The sequence below is a fragment of the Lichenostomus cassidix genome, unplaced genomic scaffold (genome assembly GCF_008360975.1).
Source record: "Lichenostomus cassidix isolate B80296 unplaced genomic scaffold, HeHo_3.0 HiC_scaffold_46, whole genome shotgun sequence".
NCBI classification, from domain to species: domain Eukaryota; kingdom Metazoa; phylum Chordata; class Aves; order Passeriformes; family Meliphagidae; genus Lichenostomus; species Lichenostomus cassidix.
This window is the reverse complement of record NW_028147597.1, coordinates 1,293,467-1,311,305: the sequence shown is the minus strand read 5'-3', so window position 1 is coordinate 1,311,305 and position 17,839 is coordinate 1,293,467. Positions and strand designations below refer to the sequence as shown.

The window sequence follows — 17,839 nt, the reverse complement described above, 5'->3', positions numbered from 1 at the left end:
CATAGAAAGACCTTCCCAGCACTGTGTCCTTGGCCAGGAGGGATTGTGCCACAAGAGCTGTCCCTGCCCTGCAGGGTTTGACATGGAAAGTCGTGGTGCCATTTAGCATAGGAATGAGAATCACTCACTGTATGCAAATTCTGATTTTATTACAAAGCCATACAGTAGATATACTTTTCAGTGTGATAAGTTCTCTCTTAGTTGTTTTCTCAGCCTTTTCACAGTTTCTCAATACAGCTTGTTATTCTTCCCAGGGGAGAGAAGGAATCTGCTGATCTGCTTCAGATCCTGTGCTGATCAATACTTTTCTGCATCCTTTCAGGTTCTTTGGTTTCTCATGGGATCATGGGGGCCTCTTCCTCTGCAACCCCACATCTGCCCCTTCTGTTTTTACTGAGGGTATGGATAAAGCTAAGAAAACCGTGACTTGCTTTGGTTTACTTTTAACATTTTTAACTGTTTTTACCTGTTTTGAAAAGGACAAGACAGAGAATTAAAAAGGCTATTATTGCCAAACAATCTAGTCCAATGAAAACCCAAACTCGTAAGTTTATTCCAGTGAACTGTGAAAAACGAGGTCCACTCTCCTGTTAGGATTCAAAAGGTTTAATAAAAGACAATAGGGGACAGATAAAAGCAAAAGGTCAGCGCTGGGTGCTTTGGCATTCAGCCAGAAAAGCACCCCTGGAATGGACAGAGACACCCTTTCCATACCCTTCAGCCTAATGCATATTCATAAACAGTTACACATATTCCTATTTCTCTCCAAACTCTTTTGCACGTTCTGGGAACTGATCCGCCTCCTGGCAGCATGCGCAGTCGTCTGTCACTGATCTGTTCTCACTCCCAGATTGTGGTTCCTGCAGCGCCAGGAGCTGATAGTTGCAGTGTCAGAGGCAGGGTCCGGCCGGGGGATGGGATCCAGTTCAAGCAGACACTTCAAGCATTCGAATCCAACCAGAACAGCTATTTTACTGCTATTAAACTCAGCTGGTACTAGAAAGAAAGACCTTAGTCATCATTGCACAGCAATTTTTCCCAGCCAGGCTACCTCTGTAAGAAAAGAATTCAAACAATCCACAGAGTATCCATTGGGATATTTGCGAAAAGCCAACATGAGGACATGTATTGATCACACGGGGCATATGGGGGCAGAGAACAGGGGGCATGATGGGAGTTAGAGGCAAAATGAGACGAAAATGGCATCACCTCCAGAGCCCGCCCCTAAGCCCCATATCCGGATGTTGATTGGCTGCTGAGTGATGGGCGGCAGTGGTGACCAATGGGTATTGACAGAGGCGGGAACAGCCTAATCAATCCCTCCCATCCCTCCCAGTACAGGCCAGTTCAGCCCAGTACAACTCCAGTGCCCCTCCAGGCCCCCCCAAGATACTCAAGTTCATTCCCAGTCTCTTCCATTTCCTCCCAATGTCCCCCAGTATGTCCCAGTTCATCCCAGTGTCATTCCCAGAGTTCCCCTGTGTCCGCCAGTATTGCCCACAGTGTCCCCAGTATGTCCCAGTATCCCCCAGTATCACTCACAGTATCCTCAGTATGCCCCAGTATTGGCCAGTATCACTCCCAATATGTCCTGGTATGTCCCAGTATGTCTCAGTGTACCCTCACAGTCCATCCCAGTCCATCCCAGTCAGCCCAGTTTCCCCCTCAGCATTCCCTGTGTCCCCCAGTATGTCCCCACTGTTTCCAAGGAAACTTGAACGTCTCACGGTTGCCATGGCACCCAAACCCAGCAGTGGTCAGTGAAGTGACCATGGCAACAGCCCCTTGCAATGCCCAGTGCAGGTTGGGATGAGAATCCACCCTCAGCCTGGCCCAGGGCAGGGCTGCAGTGCCCTTCCCAGCAGCCTGGCTGCACAGCAGCACTTCCAGGGCTCTCTGCATTTCCCTTCCCCTCACTCTTGGCTCACTCACACACCTCCCAACAACCCCTTGGTGCTTTGAGCTGCAGGGAGTTCAAAGCTTGTCTGTCCTTCAGCAGTTGGTCTAATTCTGCCTTCAGCCAACTCTGGATTTGTGTTTACTGCAGAACTTCATATGTGTCTAAAACATTCCTTGCATGGCTCTTCCCTGGGGAAGGGGAACCTCCTTGGTGGCAGCTTGGGCTTGGCACACACTTGAGGAGGGTGTCTGTTTTCAGTGGGGAAACTTAGGAGTTTGAGATTGCTTCAAAAAATAGAATAAGAAAACCCCTCTTTGCTTGAGTGCAGCCAGTGCTGCAAGCAAAGCAGGTCCCAGGTGAGTGAGGAGAGACAGGATTAGGTTGGGCATTGAGGACCAGGGTTGTCCCCACTTAGATGTCAAGGCACAGCTTCTCTGACCAAGCCAGACCTTCTGAGGACAGACCCTGGATCAATGTCAGTCACAGAATGTTGCAATCACCTCTTCTCTACAGGGAAAAATAAACCCTTTATACTAGGAATTTGGATTTTTTAGATGCTCCTTGAAATATCTTTCCATAACTATAAAAAACCCAATTTTTAATGAACTGCACTACACCAGAGGGAAATCAAGGCAGAGCCATGGTTTGTTAGGAGTCTGGGTCAGCCCAAGGCTCTGTGTGCCAAGGCAGAGGCAGGCAGGACGCAGAGCTGTCAGCAAAGGAAGGCACAGCGAGGTGGGGCAGCCGGGGGATGACGACAGCCTGCAGGGACAGAGGCACAGGGCATGGACAGCGTAGGACAGCCTGGGCTGGAGAGGGCAGAGGGATGTGCAGGAGCTGCAAGGCCCTGACAGAGCCAACTTGTGCAGCACTTTGGCCATGGCTGCTGTCCCTGGCCCTGAGGCCATGAGGAGGAGACAAGTGACCCTTGCAGCCCTGGGGCCTCATGGCCTCCTTGTCCCTGCCCAGCAGCCTGGCAGGGGCTGCCCCATGGTCCTGCCCTTGGCATTGCACATCCCCACATGCCAGTGCCCCGGGAAGAGCCCTGAGCACTGAGGGAGGGACAGGATCTGCCTTGCCAGGGGCTGGGGCTCAGGCCTTGGCCCTTTGCATTGCTGAAACACATCCACGTTTGCTCAGCATCAGAGACACCTTTGCCTTGTTTGTCCCCAGCTGTCATCACTGCCTGCAGTGTTCTGCTCTAACTGCAACCTGGGGACACTTTCTCAGTCATGTCCCTCAGTGGAACTCATTAACACTACAAGGAACTTCAATGTTTCTATTTATGTTTGACTTCTTGAGAAGTCTTTTTTCACACACTCTGAGGGACTGAGTCTGATGCAAACAGCACCAAAGCCCCGCGAGGGTCATTCCAGTCCCTGTGCTGTTGCTGTGCTGCTGAGCTGGGCTGGGCTCCTGGCACAGAGGAGCTCCTGGCAAGCGGCAGCGCTGCAGAGAGACAGCTCTGCCCAGGAGCAGCTCCTGTGCACAGCCCAGCAGGGCTGGGGCACTGCCAGGCCATCTCAGGGACACCAGCAGGGCACACCCAGAGCTCACAGGTGCTCAGCATTGGCAGGGGCTGTTGGTCTAATTGTGCCTCCTGCCAGCTCTTGATTTGTGTTTATTGTAGAACTTCCTGTTTCTCCAAAACATTTCTTACAGAGTTCTGCCTGGCTTGGGGAAGGGGAATCTCCTTGGTGGCAGCTTGGGCTTGGCATACACTTGAGGAGAGTGTCTGTTTTCAGTGGGAAACTTAGAAATTTAGAAGTTTTAGATTGCTTCAAAAAAATATTTCTCCATATCTACGATAGGAAACCTTCTTAATGAAGTGCACCAGACCAGAGGGAAATCAAGGCAGAGCCATGGTTTGTCAGGACTTGCTTGATCCTAATGAGCCCTGTGGTGCATTTGGTGCTGAGCCCTTGAACCTCAGGGCAAACCTGAGAGGAGATTGCAGAAACCTTTCCAGGAGTCAAAGTCAGAAGGAAAACCCAAAGTGTCTCCAAGCATTAATGGTTCCCACTGAGGTCCATAACCAACACAGGATCCTCCTGGACTCCTTGGAGGAGAGAACTGGAGGCCATGATTGCACAAAATCCTCTCTGAGACTCAGTGTAGAAAGAAAAATCCAAAGTACCTTAAAAATCCTTGAGTATCTGGAAGCAATAATGAGCTCTACTGAGTGTCATTACTAACAAGGGCTCTCAAGGGACTAATTAAAGCAGATAATTGGAGGCCAGGATTGCACAAACCTCTCAGAGACTCAGTGTCAAAAAAAAAAGACTTTAATAAACCCTGAGTACCTTGAAGCATTAATGAGCCCCACTGAGTGTTGTTACTGACAGAGAATCTCAAGGGACTCATTACAGCAGATAATTGGAGGCCATGATTGCACAAAGCTCTCAGAGACTCCAAGGGAAAAGCAAAACCCAAAGTCCTTTGACAAACCTGCAGTCCCTGGGAGCATGAAGGAGCCCCCAGGGCCATTCCTGCCCAAGGCTCCCCAGGGACTCCTTCCAGCAGATCCCTGAGGCCAGCAGTGCAGGGAGGCAAAGGTTCTGTGCAGGCAGCTCAGGTGCTGAGCACAGCCTGGGCTGGGTGGAGGCAGCAGAAAGGCCAAGGGCTGAGCCCCAGCTAGGGGAAGGCAGATCCTGTCCCTCCTGCCTTGCTCAGGGCTCTGCTGGGGCACTGGGATGTGGGGGAGGATGCTGAGGGCAGGACAAGGGGGTGACAGTGCCCAGCCTTGCTGGGGCTGTGCCAGGAGCCGCAGTGCCTCAGGACAAGGTGTCTCCTCACAGCCCTTGGTGGCAAAGTTGAGAGAATGAGCTCTACAATCAAATTGCAATTGGGTAAAATATTTCAGGAAACCTCCTTGACCTGGCCAAGCCTTACCTGTGGCTCTACTTCAAAACTCTTCAGCCATGTGGCATCACCGAAATCAGCTTCTGTGATCTTCTCTGTGGTTAACCCTACCAAGTGCCACATTGCAGGAAGCACACACATTAAAGGAGGGGTTGATTTGAATAATTCCCTCATTTCTCTTAGTAAAACCTTACAGGATTTGCAGTGAGCAGTGGAGATCTCCAGACTGATGGGATTGGACACACAGGGCACGAGTTCCAACCAGGAGATTGGGTCTGCTGGAAAGACTGGGGAACTTCTCTGCTCCAGCCAAAGGGGAAGGGACCTTTCCAAGTACTATTGACAACTTTTTACAACACACAGCTCAAGGTGGCACCTACTGGGGATTTGAAGAAATCTGGACCAAAATTAACTCATGTTACCCAGCTGGACTTGGTTAAAATATCTGTTTCTAAAGGTCACCATAAGAATTGCTGTATGGTTTTAGCTTCCATCAAGATTCAGTGTTGTAGCTTTTTTAATGTCATCTGCTATAAATAGAAATAGAGAGATTGAGAGATCAGTTCCCATCAGGAACTGAGTGTCAAGAAAAGGGGAGACTTGACAAGGACAGTAGAACAGAACAGCACACCCTCCAAAAAATAGATCAAGTATGTAACTGAGGCAAACAGAAGTCACACAAAACACAAGCAGGATGCCAGCTCAGCTCTGCAAGGCTGACAAAGAAGGAGTTATGCAAAATATCAATATTGCCCTTACTCAAAAGCAGGGTCAAGGAACAGCAGCCTGAAAATGACACTGGAGGTTGAAGACAGACCCCAAAGAACTATATAAGGACTTGAGATAAGGGGTGCAATAATGTAAAATAAAATTATTCATATCCATGAAGTAAGCAGGGATAGCTCACGAATATGTAATCAATGTGTGTGATAAAAATTCTCTTCACCTGATTCTCAGGGCATTCTATCAGAGGGAGTGTCCTCAGAGTGACAAGTGCTACAATAAAGAATGGCTGCTTTCTGATACCCAAAACTGTGTTAGGAAGATTCTGTTCAGCTGATTTCAGTGTCAGTTCCACAAGGCCTTACAGTGTCATAATGGCCCCTTGGTTCCATGGGGTTCTTCAGTTTCACAGTAGCTCCTTGGTTCTGCAGTGTCACAATGGCCTCTGGCACAAGGTCCTGCAGTGTCAACTGTCACCTTGATTGCACAAGAGCCCACGGTGTTTCAGTGGCCTCTTGGTTCCATGAGGTTTCCCAGTTTCATAATGCATCTTTGGTTCCACAAGGCCCTGTGGTGTCACAATGATCTTCTTGATTCCATGAGATGCCAGAGTGTCACAATGATCTCCTTAGCTCCATGAGGCCCCACAGTGTCACCCCAGGACAGGACACCAGGAGGGATTCATTCCCCACTCCCTGCAGCTCCCTGGCCCAGCTGCACCAACACCTTCTCCCAAGCCAGCGCTCCTGGGCACAGCCAGGGCTGTGCCACACTGCAGCTCCCTGCAAACCACAGCAGCAGCTTGGAGTCCCAAACCCGAGTCACAGACAGTTTGCCACTCTTTGTGTCTATATCTGACCAAGAAATGTCCCACTGTGGGCTGCCCCTTTCCTGCAGTCACTGCAATCCTGGGACCATACACGGAGCTCTGAGCGAGAGAAATGGCCAGCGCTGCACCTCTGCTCTGACTCGGGGATGGTGGCAAATGCTCTGTGGGGTGGCTGCAATGATGGAAAAAGGACAATTGGCAGTGCAGAGGGAAACCCATCTGGGCTGCTGGATTAGGGCAAAACATCACTGCCTGGGGAGAGCAGTTGGCTGTGAAAGTCCCTCCTGTGGATGCTCACGTAGCCAAGAGTTGGGCACTGAAGAGCATCACAGCAATGGACAGGGGGATGGGGCTGCCAGGATTAAAGTGTCTCAGGTGGGTCTGGAATGGCCACACAAGGCTGAGTTATTTCTGGCTCAGTGGGCCCAGGACAGCTCAGGTCATCAGGGAAGAGATGCAACCTCCAGATGGGCTTGTGACCGAGGGGTGGATTTACCCATGGACAGCATCTCCAGGTTATCCATGAGTGTGAAACGTGTGCTGAGATCAAGCAGAGCCAAGCAGGTAAAGCCCCTGTGGTGTGGGGAATGATGGTGGAAATATCAATCTGGGGAGACACATGGTGTTTTTAGTGGGAGTAGTAAATTGGAGAACACCATTCCCAAACCACAACAGCTCTGTCAGAGCCAGCCCTGTCCCTGCACTGCCCCAGCTCTGCTGCCCCACAGCTGCTGCAGCAGGAAGGGCAGAGCCATGGGGGAGGGAAATGCACAGGGACTCCTCCTGGGAGGCACCTTGGGAGGTTTCCAGGCCAAGCCAAAGCCCAGTCAGTGGAGAAAGGGACACAAGGATGGGCTGTTTGTGTGGTCTGCCATGGCAGGATGAGATGCAGAGCTGCAGAGACACCCAGACAGTATGGATCCCTGCAGGAGCTGATCTCACAGAGCAGCTCCCAGGCCTCTGCTGCTCGCTGGTTGCTCTGGTTGGATGTTCCCTGGTGGTTACACCCAGCCCCACACACCCCAGTGCTGTGTGCACACACACCAGTCTCACCAGGGCCTGGGCCCCAAAGGACACAAGACCTGATGGTTTGTGGTTCCCACTCCAGTATGTGTTACTTGGAGCTCCCTCTGTACCCAGAGCAGAGAGAGCTCCCTTGTACCAGAAAGCTCTTGGCAATGGAGGGATTGAGAAAACAGGACAGGCTGTGGGGATCAGTTGTAGGGCACAGGCAGGGATGGGCACTGACCATCACCTGTTTACGCAAGGCCAGCTCTTTCATCCCCTTTTCTCTCTCATTTCTCATGCCTGTTCTTTCACACCCACTGATGCCTGATGACTTTTTGACTATTCTTTTTTATACCTGTTTTGTAAATTTTTATACCTTTTCCCTGTCCTTGCACCCTTTACATACACTGTTTGTACCTTAGCCCCACATACTTGTAATTGTACCGATATTTAGCTTAGTTTGGGGGTTTTGCAAAGCGAGAAGACCAAACATTCATAGTAGGAGGCCAAGAGCTCTGTACTATCTCAGAACTAGAGGCTTCAACCTCAGATGGAGCCTCCTCTCTGGAACATATTTAGTAAACTGGACTGTAATCTTATTTAGGGTGGGTAACTAGAATAGGGGGACAATTTCTTCATCTACTAAGTTTCTTATTGGGGGATTTTAGGTAGAAATGCTAATTTGCAAGGTCCATAAAATTGTAAATGCGTTATACATGGGGTTCTTCTTGGCCTGTTTTCACCTTTGACCAGCTGTGCACCTATGATCCTATTAAAACTGAGGTAAATACCCTTATTCCCTTTACTGCTGTGCCTGCTTCATATTTCTACCAGCCAAAAGGCAGCACCACCATGGACCCACCCTGTCCCTTGCTGTGGTCCTTTCATAGAAACCCCATGGCAAGTCTTGAACAGGCCCCAAATTCCCATTCTGGATGCCCATCATGAGTCTCAGACCCCAAGACAGAAACCTCCATGCTCAGCTGTGAGGTCACCCTGGGAGTCTCTGCCATTGTCCCACTTGGTAAGTCTTTAACACAGAGGTGTTGGACCTTGCTTTCAGATTCTTTAACTTTTGAGTTTTTAATGGTTCTTCCATAAACTTGGCAATTAATGTCCCTGGTATGGCAATTCTTTCAATTTTATGACATTGTTGAGTATTAAGCCAGATTAAAACACCAATATGTCATGTGTAGGCATTTGCAGCCCAGTGGAGAAGGATTTGGGGATATAAGAATCAATGAATTGTAAAATGGTTTGGGTTAGAAGAGACCTAAAAGAGCCTCTGGCCCAACTCTCCCTCCATTACCTGGGAACACCTTCACTGGCTCAGGTACAAGCTCCTGACCTTGGATACTTCCAGGGATGGTGTTTCCATTCACTGTGCAACCTGTGCCAGAGTCTTGCCACCCTCACTGTAAAATATTTCATCCTTACATCCAATCTAAATCTGCCCTTGTTCAGCATAAATACATAGTGCCCTTTTTCTACCAATAAAAGCCCTGGCAAAAAGTGTCTCTCTGTCTTTTCTGGATTGAGAGCGCAACATTTTCATGGCCAAACCATGGAGAGGCCAGAGAAATTTGCCAGGAAGGGGCTTGGAGACCTCAAGTAAAGGACCACTATGTAAAAAGTGAGTCCCAGGGCTCACTGGTTTGGAGACTGAGGACAGGAAAAGCCTGAGAAGACTTGAAGGGTGGATTCAGAGATGGTGGAGCTTTTCTCTGTAGTGGGAAACAGCTTGAGAAAGAAATAATGGCACAAAGGGCAGCTGGAGAGGTCCAGACTGGACATGAAGAGAAAGGAATTTCTCCCCCAAGGCAGTGCAGTGGTACAATATATCCCCCAGAAGGAGTCTTAGTCAGCCCAAGGCTCTGTGTGCCAAGGCAGAGGCAGGCAGGACGCAGAGCTGTCAGCAAAGGAAGGGCCAGCGAGGTGGGGCAGCCGGGGGATGACGACAGCCTGCAGGGACAGAGGCGCAGGGCATGGACAGCGTAGGACAGCCTGGGCTGGAGAGGGCAGAGGGATGTGCAGGAGCTGCAAGGCCCTGACAGAGCCAACTTGTGCAGCACTTTGGCCATGGCTGCTGTCCCTGGCCCTGAGGCCATGAGGAGGAGACAAGTGACCCTTGCAGCCCTGGGGCCTCATTGCCTCCTTGTCCCTGCCCAGCAGCCTGGCAGGGGCTGCCCCATGGTCCTGCCCTTGGCATTGCACATCCCCACATGCCAGTGCCCCGGGAAGAGCCCTGAGCACTGAGGGAGGGACAGGATCTGCCTTGCCAGGGGCTGGGGCTCAGGCCTTGGCCCTTTGCATTGCTGAAACACATCCACGTTTGCTCAGCATCAGAGACACCTTTGCCTTGTTTGTCCCCAGCTGTCATCACTGCCTCCAGTGTTCTGCTCTAACTGCAACCTGGGGATACTTTCTCAGTGGTGTCACTCAGTGAGAACCGTTAAAACTTCAAGAATCTTTGAGTTCTTGAGAAGTTTTTTGAACACACTCTCAGGGACTGAGTCTGATGTAAAAAACACCAAATCCCCAAGAGGCTCATTACAGTCCTTGTGCTGTTGCTGTGCTGCTGAGCTGGGCTGGGCTCCTGGCACTGAAGGAGCTCCTGGCAACCAAGAAGAGCTTCAAAAAGACATTTCTCCTGAGGAGCAGTTTCTCTCCCAGCCCAGCAGGGCTGAGAGTGCTGCCTGCAAGTACCTGAGAGGAGTGAAGCAGAGAGAGCCTTAAAGCAACTGGAAGGACAATTCTGAGCTTATTCATGAAGAAATCCTCACAACTTCTGACACAGTAAGTCTCTGGCTGCAGGGATCTTCTAAAGCTGACACATGACAGCACTGATATGACTGTAAGGATGGCTCTGCTGGTGTTTCTGGTTTGGGGGAGGATGTGCTGCAGAGCAGGGCTGCCCTGGGCACCGTCAGAGGGACAGGGCAGGACAGCTCCTGCTGCCAGGGATGGCTGCAGGCTGGGAAGGTGGGGGTGCAGCCAGGGGTGCCCAGGGCTGTCCTGCAGAGCAGCTCCTGCAGCCCTGAGGGCTCTTTGCCAGGGCAGGGGATCTGCCAGCTGCCCTGAGCAGCAGAGCTCTTGTGTCCCCTGGCAGCCAGCACAGCCCTCAGCCCGGGGGCTCGGGGCCCTCAGTCCCCTCCTGGGCCGGCAGAGCAGCACCAGAGATGAAGGGCATCTCTCCTGCCATTGCCCATTCCCTGCTGACCAGGGCCTGAGGGCGACTGTCCTGCACTGCTGCTGCCTGCGAGGGGCTGTGCAGGGCTGGGCAGGGAAAGGCTTTTCCTAAGGGCTCGGCTGTCTCTCTCCTTGCCTTGCTCAGCTGCTCCTGGCATTGCTGACAGGCTCTCTGGCAATGGCAGTTGCAGCTGCAGGGTCAGGCGCAGCCCTTGGGGCTCCTCCTGTGCAGGGTGAGCACAGCAATGAGGTGTCCCAGCTCCCTCTGCCCTGGGCAGCTCTGGGCAGGGCAGGCTGGCAGGCTGGCAATGAAATGACTCTCCTCAAGCAGTTCCATGGCCAGGACCCTTGGTGTGTCCTCAGGGTGTCCATCCAAGCTGTGAGCTGCCTTCCAGGGGACACTGGGGGACAGGAGTGTCCTTGGCCAGCAGTGGGGCTGAGACGCTGAGAAAGGCTGAGCCATTTGGCTCTGCTGTGAGTCCCTCTGCTCTCAGCTGTGTCAGGGTGAGTTTTAGGGGAACACAGTGAGTGCCCTTGATCTCAGAAAGGGCAGCTGGGAACAGATGGAGCACCAGAGCAGCTCCCCTCACCCTTCACTGAGTTACAGCCAATCCTCTTGCCTTGCACAGTTCTCTCTGTTCTCCCTGAGCACAGCAGGAAATCCTCTCAAACTGCCTTGGGCTGTCACTGTTCCTTAGCCCTGGGACAGGAGATGCTGCCAAGCTCCTCTGCCTTAGGGGCAGTTTGGTCTGACACAGTCCAACCCAGGACTGGTCCCTGTCCCCCATTGCCATGACCACTGCTGCAGAGCAGAGCTGACTCCTCAGTGTCCATGGGCAGAGCCACTGCTTGTCACAGCAACAGGGCCAGATCCCAGCAGAGCTCCAGGCATGGGGCTGGAGGAAGAGCTCTGAGAAAAGGGAAATCGGGTGACACAGAGTTGCAGGGCTGGGAGAAAGGGCCTGGACATTGCCCAGGAAAGTCTCCCCTGACTTGTCACTGTCCTTTTCTCCATGAACAGGTCCCCATGGCCAGAGGATCAAAATGCCCAACAGCAGCTCCATCAGCCACTTCCTCCTCCTGCCATTCGCAGACACACGGCAGCTGCAGCTCCTGCACTTCTGCCTCTTCCTGGGCATCTCCCTGGCTGCCCTCCTGGCCAACAGCCTCATCATCAGCGCCGTAGCCTGGAACCACCGCCTGCACACCCCCATGTTCTTCTTCCTGCTCAACCTGGCCCTCACTGACCTGGGCTCCATCTGCACCACTGTCCCCAAGGCCATGCACAATTCCCTCTGGGACACCAGGGACATCTCCTACTCAGGATGTGCTGCACAGGTCTTTCTGCTTGTCTTTTTTGTTTCAGTAGAGATTGGTCTCCTCACCATCATGAGCTATGACCGCTATGTGTCCATCTGCAAACCCCTGCACTATGGGACCCTCCTGGGCAGCAGAGCTTGTGCCCACATGGCAGCAGCTGCCTGGGCCAGTGCCTTTCTCATTGCCCTGCTGCACACAGGAAATATATTTTCCCTGCCCCTGTGCCATGGCAATGTCCTGGGCCAGTTCTTCTGTGAAATCCCACAGATCCTCAAGCTCTCCTGCTCACACTCCTACCTCAGGGAAATTGGACTCCTTGTGGTGAGTGCCTGTTTGGTATTTGGGTGTTTTGTGTTCATTGTTTTCTCCTATGTGCAGATCTTCAGGGCTGTGCTGAGGATCCCCTCTGAGCAGGGACGGCACAAAGCCTTTTCCACATGCCTCCCTCACCTGGCTGTGGTCTCTCTGTTTATCAGCACTGCATTTTTTGCCTACCTGAAGCCTTCATCCATCTCCTCCCCATTGCTGGATCTGACACTGTCAGTTCTGTACTCAGTGGTTCCTCCAGTACTGAATCCCCTCATCTATAGCCTGAGAAACCAGGAGCTCAAGGCTACAGTGTGGAGACTGATGACTGGACGATTTCAGGGACATTAAACTGGTTTCCAATTTTGGCAAACATTTTCTAATAAAAGTCACATTTGATAGTTCTTGTTGTTTTCGTTGAGGAGTTATTTCCTGTGTTTTTTAAGATCGTCCACACAGTAAAATCACTGCTTGTGCCATTTCTCATTTTATTTCTCTCCCTCTTTGCTGTGGCCACAGTCTTTGTCAATGAGGAGCTGTGCTCTCAGTGGCTTTTAACAAACTAAAGGATCTTCCAGCCAAGTTTTCACCAGAGATCTCCTTTTGTTCCCTTCTGTGGAGCTGCAGCAGCAATGTCTGTGTGCAGAGCTGGGGCAGATCAGGGGTGGCACATCAGCTGTGCCAAGGAGCAGCAGCACTTGGTGTTGCCAGTGCTGCTCCCGTGCCACTGCCCCGCTGCCCTGCTGCCCCTCGTGTTGCTGTAGGGCCTGAGTGCTCTCGGGGTCGCTGCCAGTGCTGGGGGTGGCAGTGCCGGGGCTGCAGCAGGGACAGGCCATGGGCACTGCTGGGGCACAGCTGACGCCTCAGGGCAGGGCCTGGGGGCTCGAGGCTCCTTGCCCAGGGTCTCTCCAGAACACGCCCAGGCCAATGCTGAGCAGAGAAAACCCCCGTGAGCAGCTGCAGGGTGGCCGTGGGCAGGCTGGGGGCAAACAGCATGGCTGGGGCTCTGCAAGCTCCCTGGGGGAGCCGGGAAGAAGCAGCAGAGCAGGGGCTGATCCATCCCCACTGCGCTGGACAGCCCAGGGCAGCGTCCCAGAGCGTCCTCATGGAGCTGCCAACAACATCCCCCCTTGGCAGCCCTGGCCTCTCCCCCAGCTCCCAGAGCTGCTTGATCCGTCCAGGCAGAGACACGGCAGCACTGGCTCAGGAGCCCTGTTTGCATTGCACACAGCAGGCGTGAGCACCCCGTGCTGTTGGTGTGGGGAGATGAACCTGAGTGAGCACAAACACCATCGGCCCTGGGGGCCAGCAAGGGCTGGGGATGGGAGGGAAACCACTCAGCTTTGTTGTGTCCTCTGAAGTCAGCCAGAAAGTTTGTTCCCATGAGCTGTGAGTTTCCTGTCCCACTGCAGATGTTGTTTCTCAGAGCCAGGGCTGCCTAGCAGCCACCCCCAAACAGCCCTGCGCATTTCCTTTGCTTCACCTTTGCTTTCTTTCCTCTTTCCTCATCCACATTTCTTCCTCTTGCCCATCCCTGTCCCCTCCCCTGCAAACAGCCCATCCCTGTTTGCCCTTTCCTCTCTGGCCCCACTCCCCATTTCAGTTCCTGACTTGGCACCATGGGAACATCCCTTGGTGAGCAGGATCATCCTACAAGTGCTTCATGAATTGTCTGCAGGGTCCTGCAGTGCCTCGTGCTGTTCCCTTGCCAGAGGCAGCACAGGCCAGGGGGCACATCTGGACTGCTGTGTGTGGCTGTGAGGCTCCCTGTTGTGGGGCAGTGAGGAGGAGCTGGAGAGGCTCTGCAGGACTGACAGGATGGGCTTTGGGGCCTGTGGGGAGAAGCTGAGGGCCATGGGCTGCTGGACCTTCTGAAGAGGAGGCCAAGGGCTCATCCTGCAGCTGCTTCAAGGGTGCTTTCAGAGAATTACAGAATCAATAAGACCTTTGAGATCATCAAGTCCAACCTGTGACCTAACAGCACCTTGTCTGCCCTGAGCCTCCTCTTCTCCAGGATAAACAACCCCAGCTCCAAACTCAGCCACTCCTCACAGCACTTGTGTTCCAGACCCTTCCCCAGCCTTGTTGCCCTTCTCTGGACATGCTCCAGCCCCTCAATGTCCTTCCTAAACTGGGGCCCAGAACTGGACACAGCACTCCAGGTGAGGCCTCACCAGTGCCGAGTACAGGGGAAGAATCACTGCCCTGCTCCTGCTGGCCACACCATTCCTGATCCAGGCCAGGTGCCATTGGCCTCCTTGGCCACCTGGGCACGCTGCTGGCTCATGTCCAGCCTGCTGTCCATCAGTGCCCCCAGGTCCCTTTCTGCCTGGCCACTGTCCAGCCACTCTGTCCCCAGCCTGTCACCGTGACATCACATAGGTCCCACTGAGGTCACAGTTCCACCACTGGTACCACCAGTGGTGTCACAGAGTGTCCGGGGGACACAATGGGAGCCAGTCTGGTGGTGGGACATCCCAGACTCCACATCCCGATTCCACATCCCAATCCCAAATCCCGAGGGAGTGCAGAATGAGCTTCTGCCCTCCCACTGCAAGGAGGACCAAGGTTAAACTCTGGGGTTGGACAGAGGTGGCCTTAGCCACCAGCCCTGAAGGTACTGGCACCCCCTGGACCCCCATGAATGTCAGGATCAGTCAAAATCCTGACTCAGTTTCCCTCAATTCCCAGAGCGGAAGGAAATTTGGGATGCAGTGGCTGACTTTGTCCTGGACCAGCTCCTGCCGCAGAGAAAGGTCACCTTGGACTTGCCCCCATGTCCCCTCCCGGGGGTCAAGGCCACCTCTGGCTCATCCCAAAATCCCAAAATTCTGCTTCAAGGGGGTGCAGATCCCAAAATCCCAAAATTCCACTTGCAGGGGCTGCAGATCCCCAAACCCCAAAAACTGCAGTTGCAGGGGGTGCGGATCCCGACCCTCGGTACCCTGGCTGTGGTGCCCTGGCAGGCACGGGTTGGGGACATGGAGGTGACAACGCGGAGGCCGATTTTTTGTCCAGCCAGGAATTTGGTCCAGGGGCACAATTTGATGGATGACCAGGAATTCCTGCCTGGTGAGAGGGGAGGATTTTGGGATGGACACGGCTGGAGTGGGAGGGTTGAGGAATGGGGTGGGAAATGGAGAGTTTGAGGTTGAAAGATGTGAGGAGAAACCAAAAAATCATGAGGAAACCCAAAATAAAACATGAGGAGACCCCTCATGAGAAAGCAAAAAATATATTAAAAGATAAAAAAAAAACCCCACAGGGAGACCCCAAAAACCCATGAGGAGACCCCAAAATTCACAAGGACGCCTCATAAAACCAGAAGAAGACCCCCAAACACCCTGAGAAGACTCAAAAAACCATGAGAGGTCTCAAAACCCATGAGAAGACCCCATAAAAGCATGAGAAAATCCCATAAAATCACAAGGAGCCTCCCAAAACCCCCAAGAAGACCCCAAAAACCACAACAAGACCCCATAAAACCTTGAGAAACTCCCAAAACCCCATGAGAAAACCCCAAACCCCTCCAAGACACCCCAACCCAGCATTTTGCATGTCCTTCCAGGGAACCTGGATCCCCTCCAGACATTCGCAGTGGCAACAGCACTGGGGCTGCCCCGGCGCAGGGTGGAGGGTGCCCTCCAGACCACCATGTCCCTCCTGTCACGGTGCTTGGGGACAGGTGAGGATGTGGCCCTGACCCTGAGGGACATCGGAGTCCTGCTGGTGGAGCGGCACAAGGTCCAAATGAGGTTCTACCACAGCTTCCTGGAGGCAGTGACCGGGAGGAAGAACCTGCAGAAGGGAGTGTTCAAGGTGAGGGGTTTGAGGGGATGGGGGGAGGGGAGCGTGGTAGTCCTTCAAAATTCCTTCATCCATGGGGGGAAGGTCCCACCATCTTTGGGGTCCTCAAGTCTCTTGGCCATGTTGAGGAAATTCCACCATTTTTGCAATCCTTCACCACCTCCTCATCCACATGGAGAAAGTCCCAACATCCTTGAGGTCCTCTTTGGGCTCCTGAAGCGCTGAGTTCCTCATCCATGGGGAGAAGATCCCACCATGTTTGGGCTCCTCCAACATTCCCTCATCCATGTTAAGGAGTTCCCACCATCTTTGGGATCCTCTTCGGGCTTCTCCAACATTGGGTTTCTCATCTTTGGGGTCCTTCCATCTCTGAGGCCCTCATCCATGGTAGGAAGCTCCAGCCATCTTGGGGCTCCTCCAATGCTCAGTTCCTCATCCATGATGATCCCACCATCTCTGGGGCCTTCTAATGTTGAGTTCCTCATCCCCATGGAGAAGGTCCTATCCCTGCTCTCCTCCACTGCAGATCCCAGAGCTCCTGGACATGGTGGTGCCCCGGGAGGTCCCTGTGGCTGCCCTGACCTCGTCTGGCTCTGTCATCATCTTCCCCGAGTGTGTCTGGGGTGATCCTGGGGCTCTGGGAATGGGGGGACACCGGGGTGGGACCGGAACAGGGTCTGACCCAACCTGCTCCAGGATTCCATGGATTTAGGGGGCTGGAATCCTGCACTGGGTGGGTGTGGGGGATGGTGGATTTTGGAAAATATGGTGGATTTGGGTAAAATGGGGGATTTGGGGAAGATATGGTAGATTTGGGGGAAAACAGGGGATTGGGGGAAAATGTTGTGGGTTTGGGAAAATGGGGTGGATTTGGGGAAACAAGGGATTTGTGGAAAATGAGATGGATTTGGGAAAATCATGGCGGGTTTGGGAAAAAAAACAACCAAGTGGGTTTGGGGGAAGAACATGGTAGATTTAGGGACAATGGTGGATTCGGGGAAAAACAGTATATTAAGGAAAATGTGTTGGATTTAGAGAAGAACAAGGTGGATTTGGGGAAAATATGAGGGATTTGGGGATAAGGGGGAATTTGGGAAAAGCATGGTGGCTTTGGGGAAAAAACCAAGTTGATTTTGGGGGAAATGGTGGATTTGGGAAAAATGGGGTGGATTTGGGGAAAACCATGGTGGATTTCTGAGAAGTGGGGTAGATAAAGGAAAAAACAACATGGATTTGGGGAAAATGTGGTAGATTTTGGAGAAACTATGGTGGACTTGGGAAAAAAACAAGGTGGATTAAGGAAAACGTGGTGAATTGAGAGGGAAATATCTTGGATTTGGGGAAAACCATGGTGATTCCAGGGTGATTCTGGGGTGATCTGGTGTTTCCTCCCCAGGTTCCAGAGGGAAATGGTCCAGGCACCACTTCCAAGGGTGCTGCTGCTCCAGAGCCTCCAGAACCTCCCCAAGGAGATCCCACAGCCCAGGCAGGAATTGGGGCCACAGATCAGGAAAGATGGGAAAGGCAGGAAAATTGGGAGAGATGGAAAAGGTAAAATTTTAAAAGATGGGGGAAAATGCAAAGAAATGGGGGAAATGAAGAAAAAGGGGAAAACAGGAATTAATTCTGATAATAAAGTAAAGGAATCGGGGGAAAGGAAAGAAATAGGGGGAAATCAAGAAAAATTATAATGGCAATTTTTTAGGATAATAAAATAAAAAAATTGGGGAAAATAAAGGAAAGGGAGAAAAATAGCAAAAAAAAAAAGGAAAACGGAAATTAATTGGGTTAATAAAGAAAAGAAGTGGAGGGAAAGGAAAGAAATTGTGGAAAATCAAAGAAAAGTGGGAAAACAGCAAAGAATGAAGAAAACGGGAAATTCTGGCAATAATAAA

At 52.2% G+C, this 17,839-nt stretch overlaps 1 protein-coding gene across 1 annotated transcript in view; it reads left to right on the top strand.

Moving 5' to 3' along the window:
* LOC146421908 (olfactory receptor 14A16-like) overlaps window positions 1-12,488 on the top strand; it is a 180,161-nt gene extending 167,673 nt beyond the window's left edge. Inside the window, exon 2 of the mRNA XM_085046897.1 lies at window positions 11,533-12,488. Within this exon, the coding sequence (XP_084903023.1) occupies window positions 11,556-12,488 (933 nt within the window). The 5' untranslated portion in view covers window positions 11,533-11,555. The remainder of the gene's footprint in view (window positions 1-11,532) is intronic.
* Window positions 12,489-17,839: the final 5,351 nt, after the last annotated feature.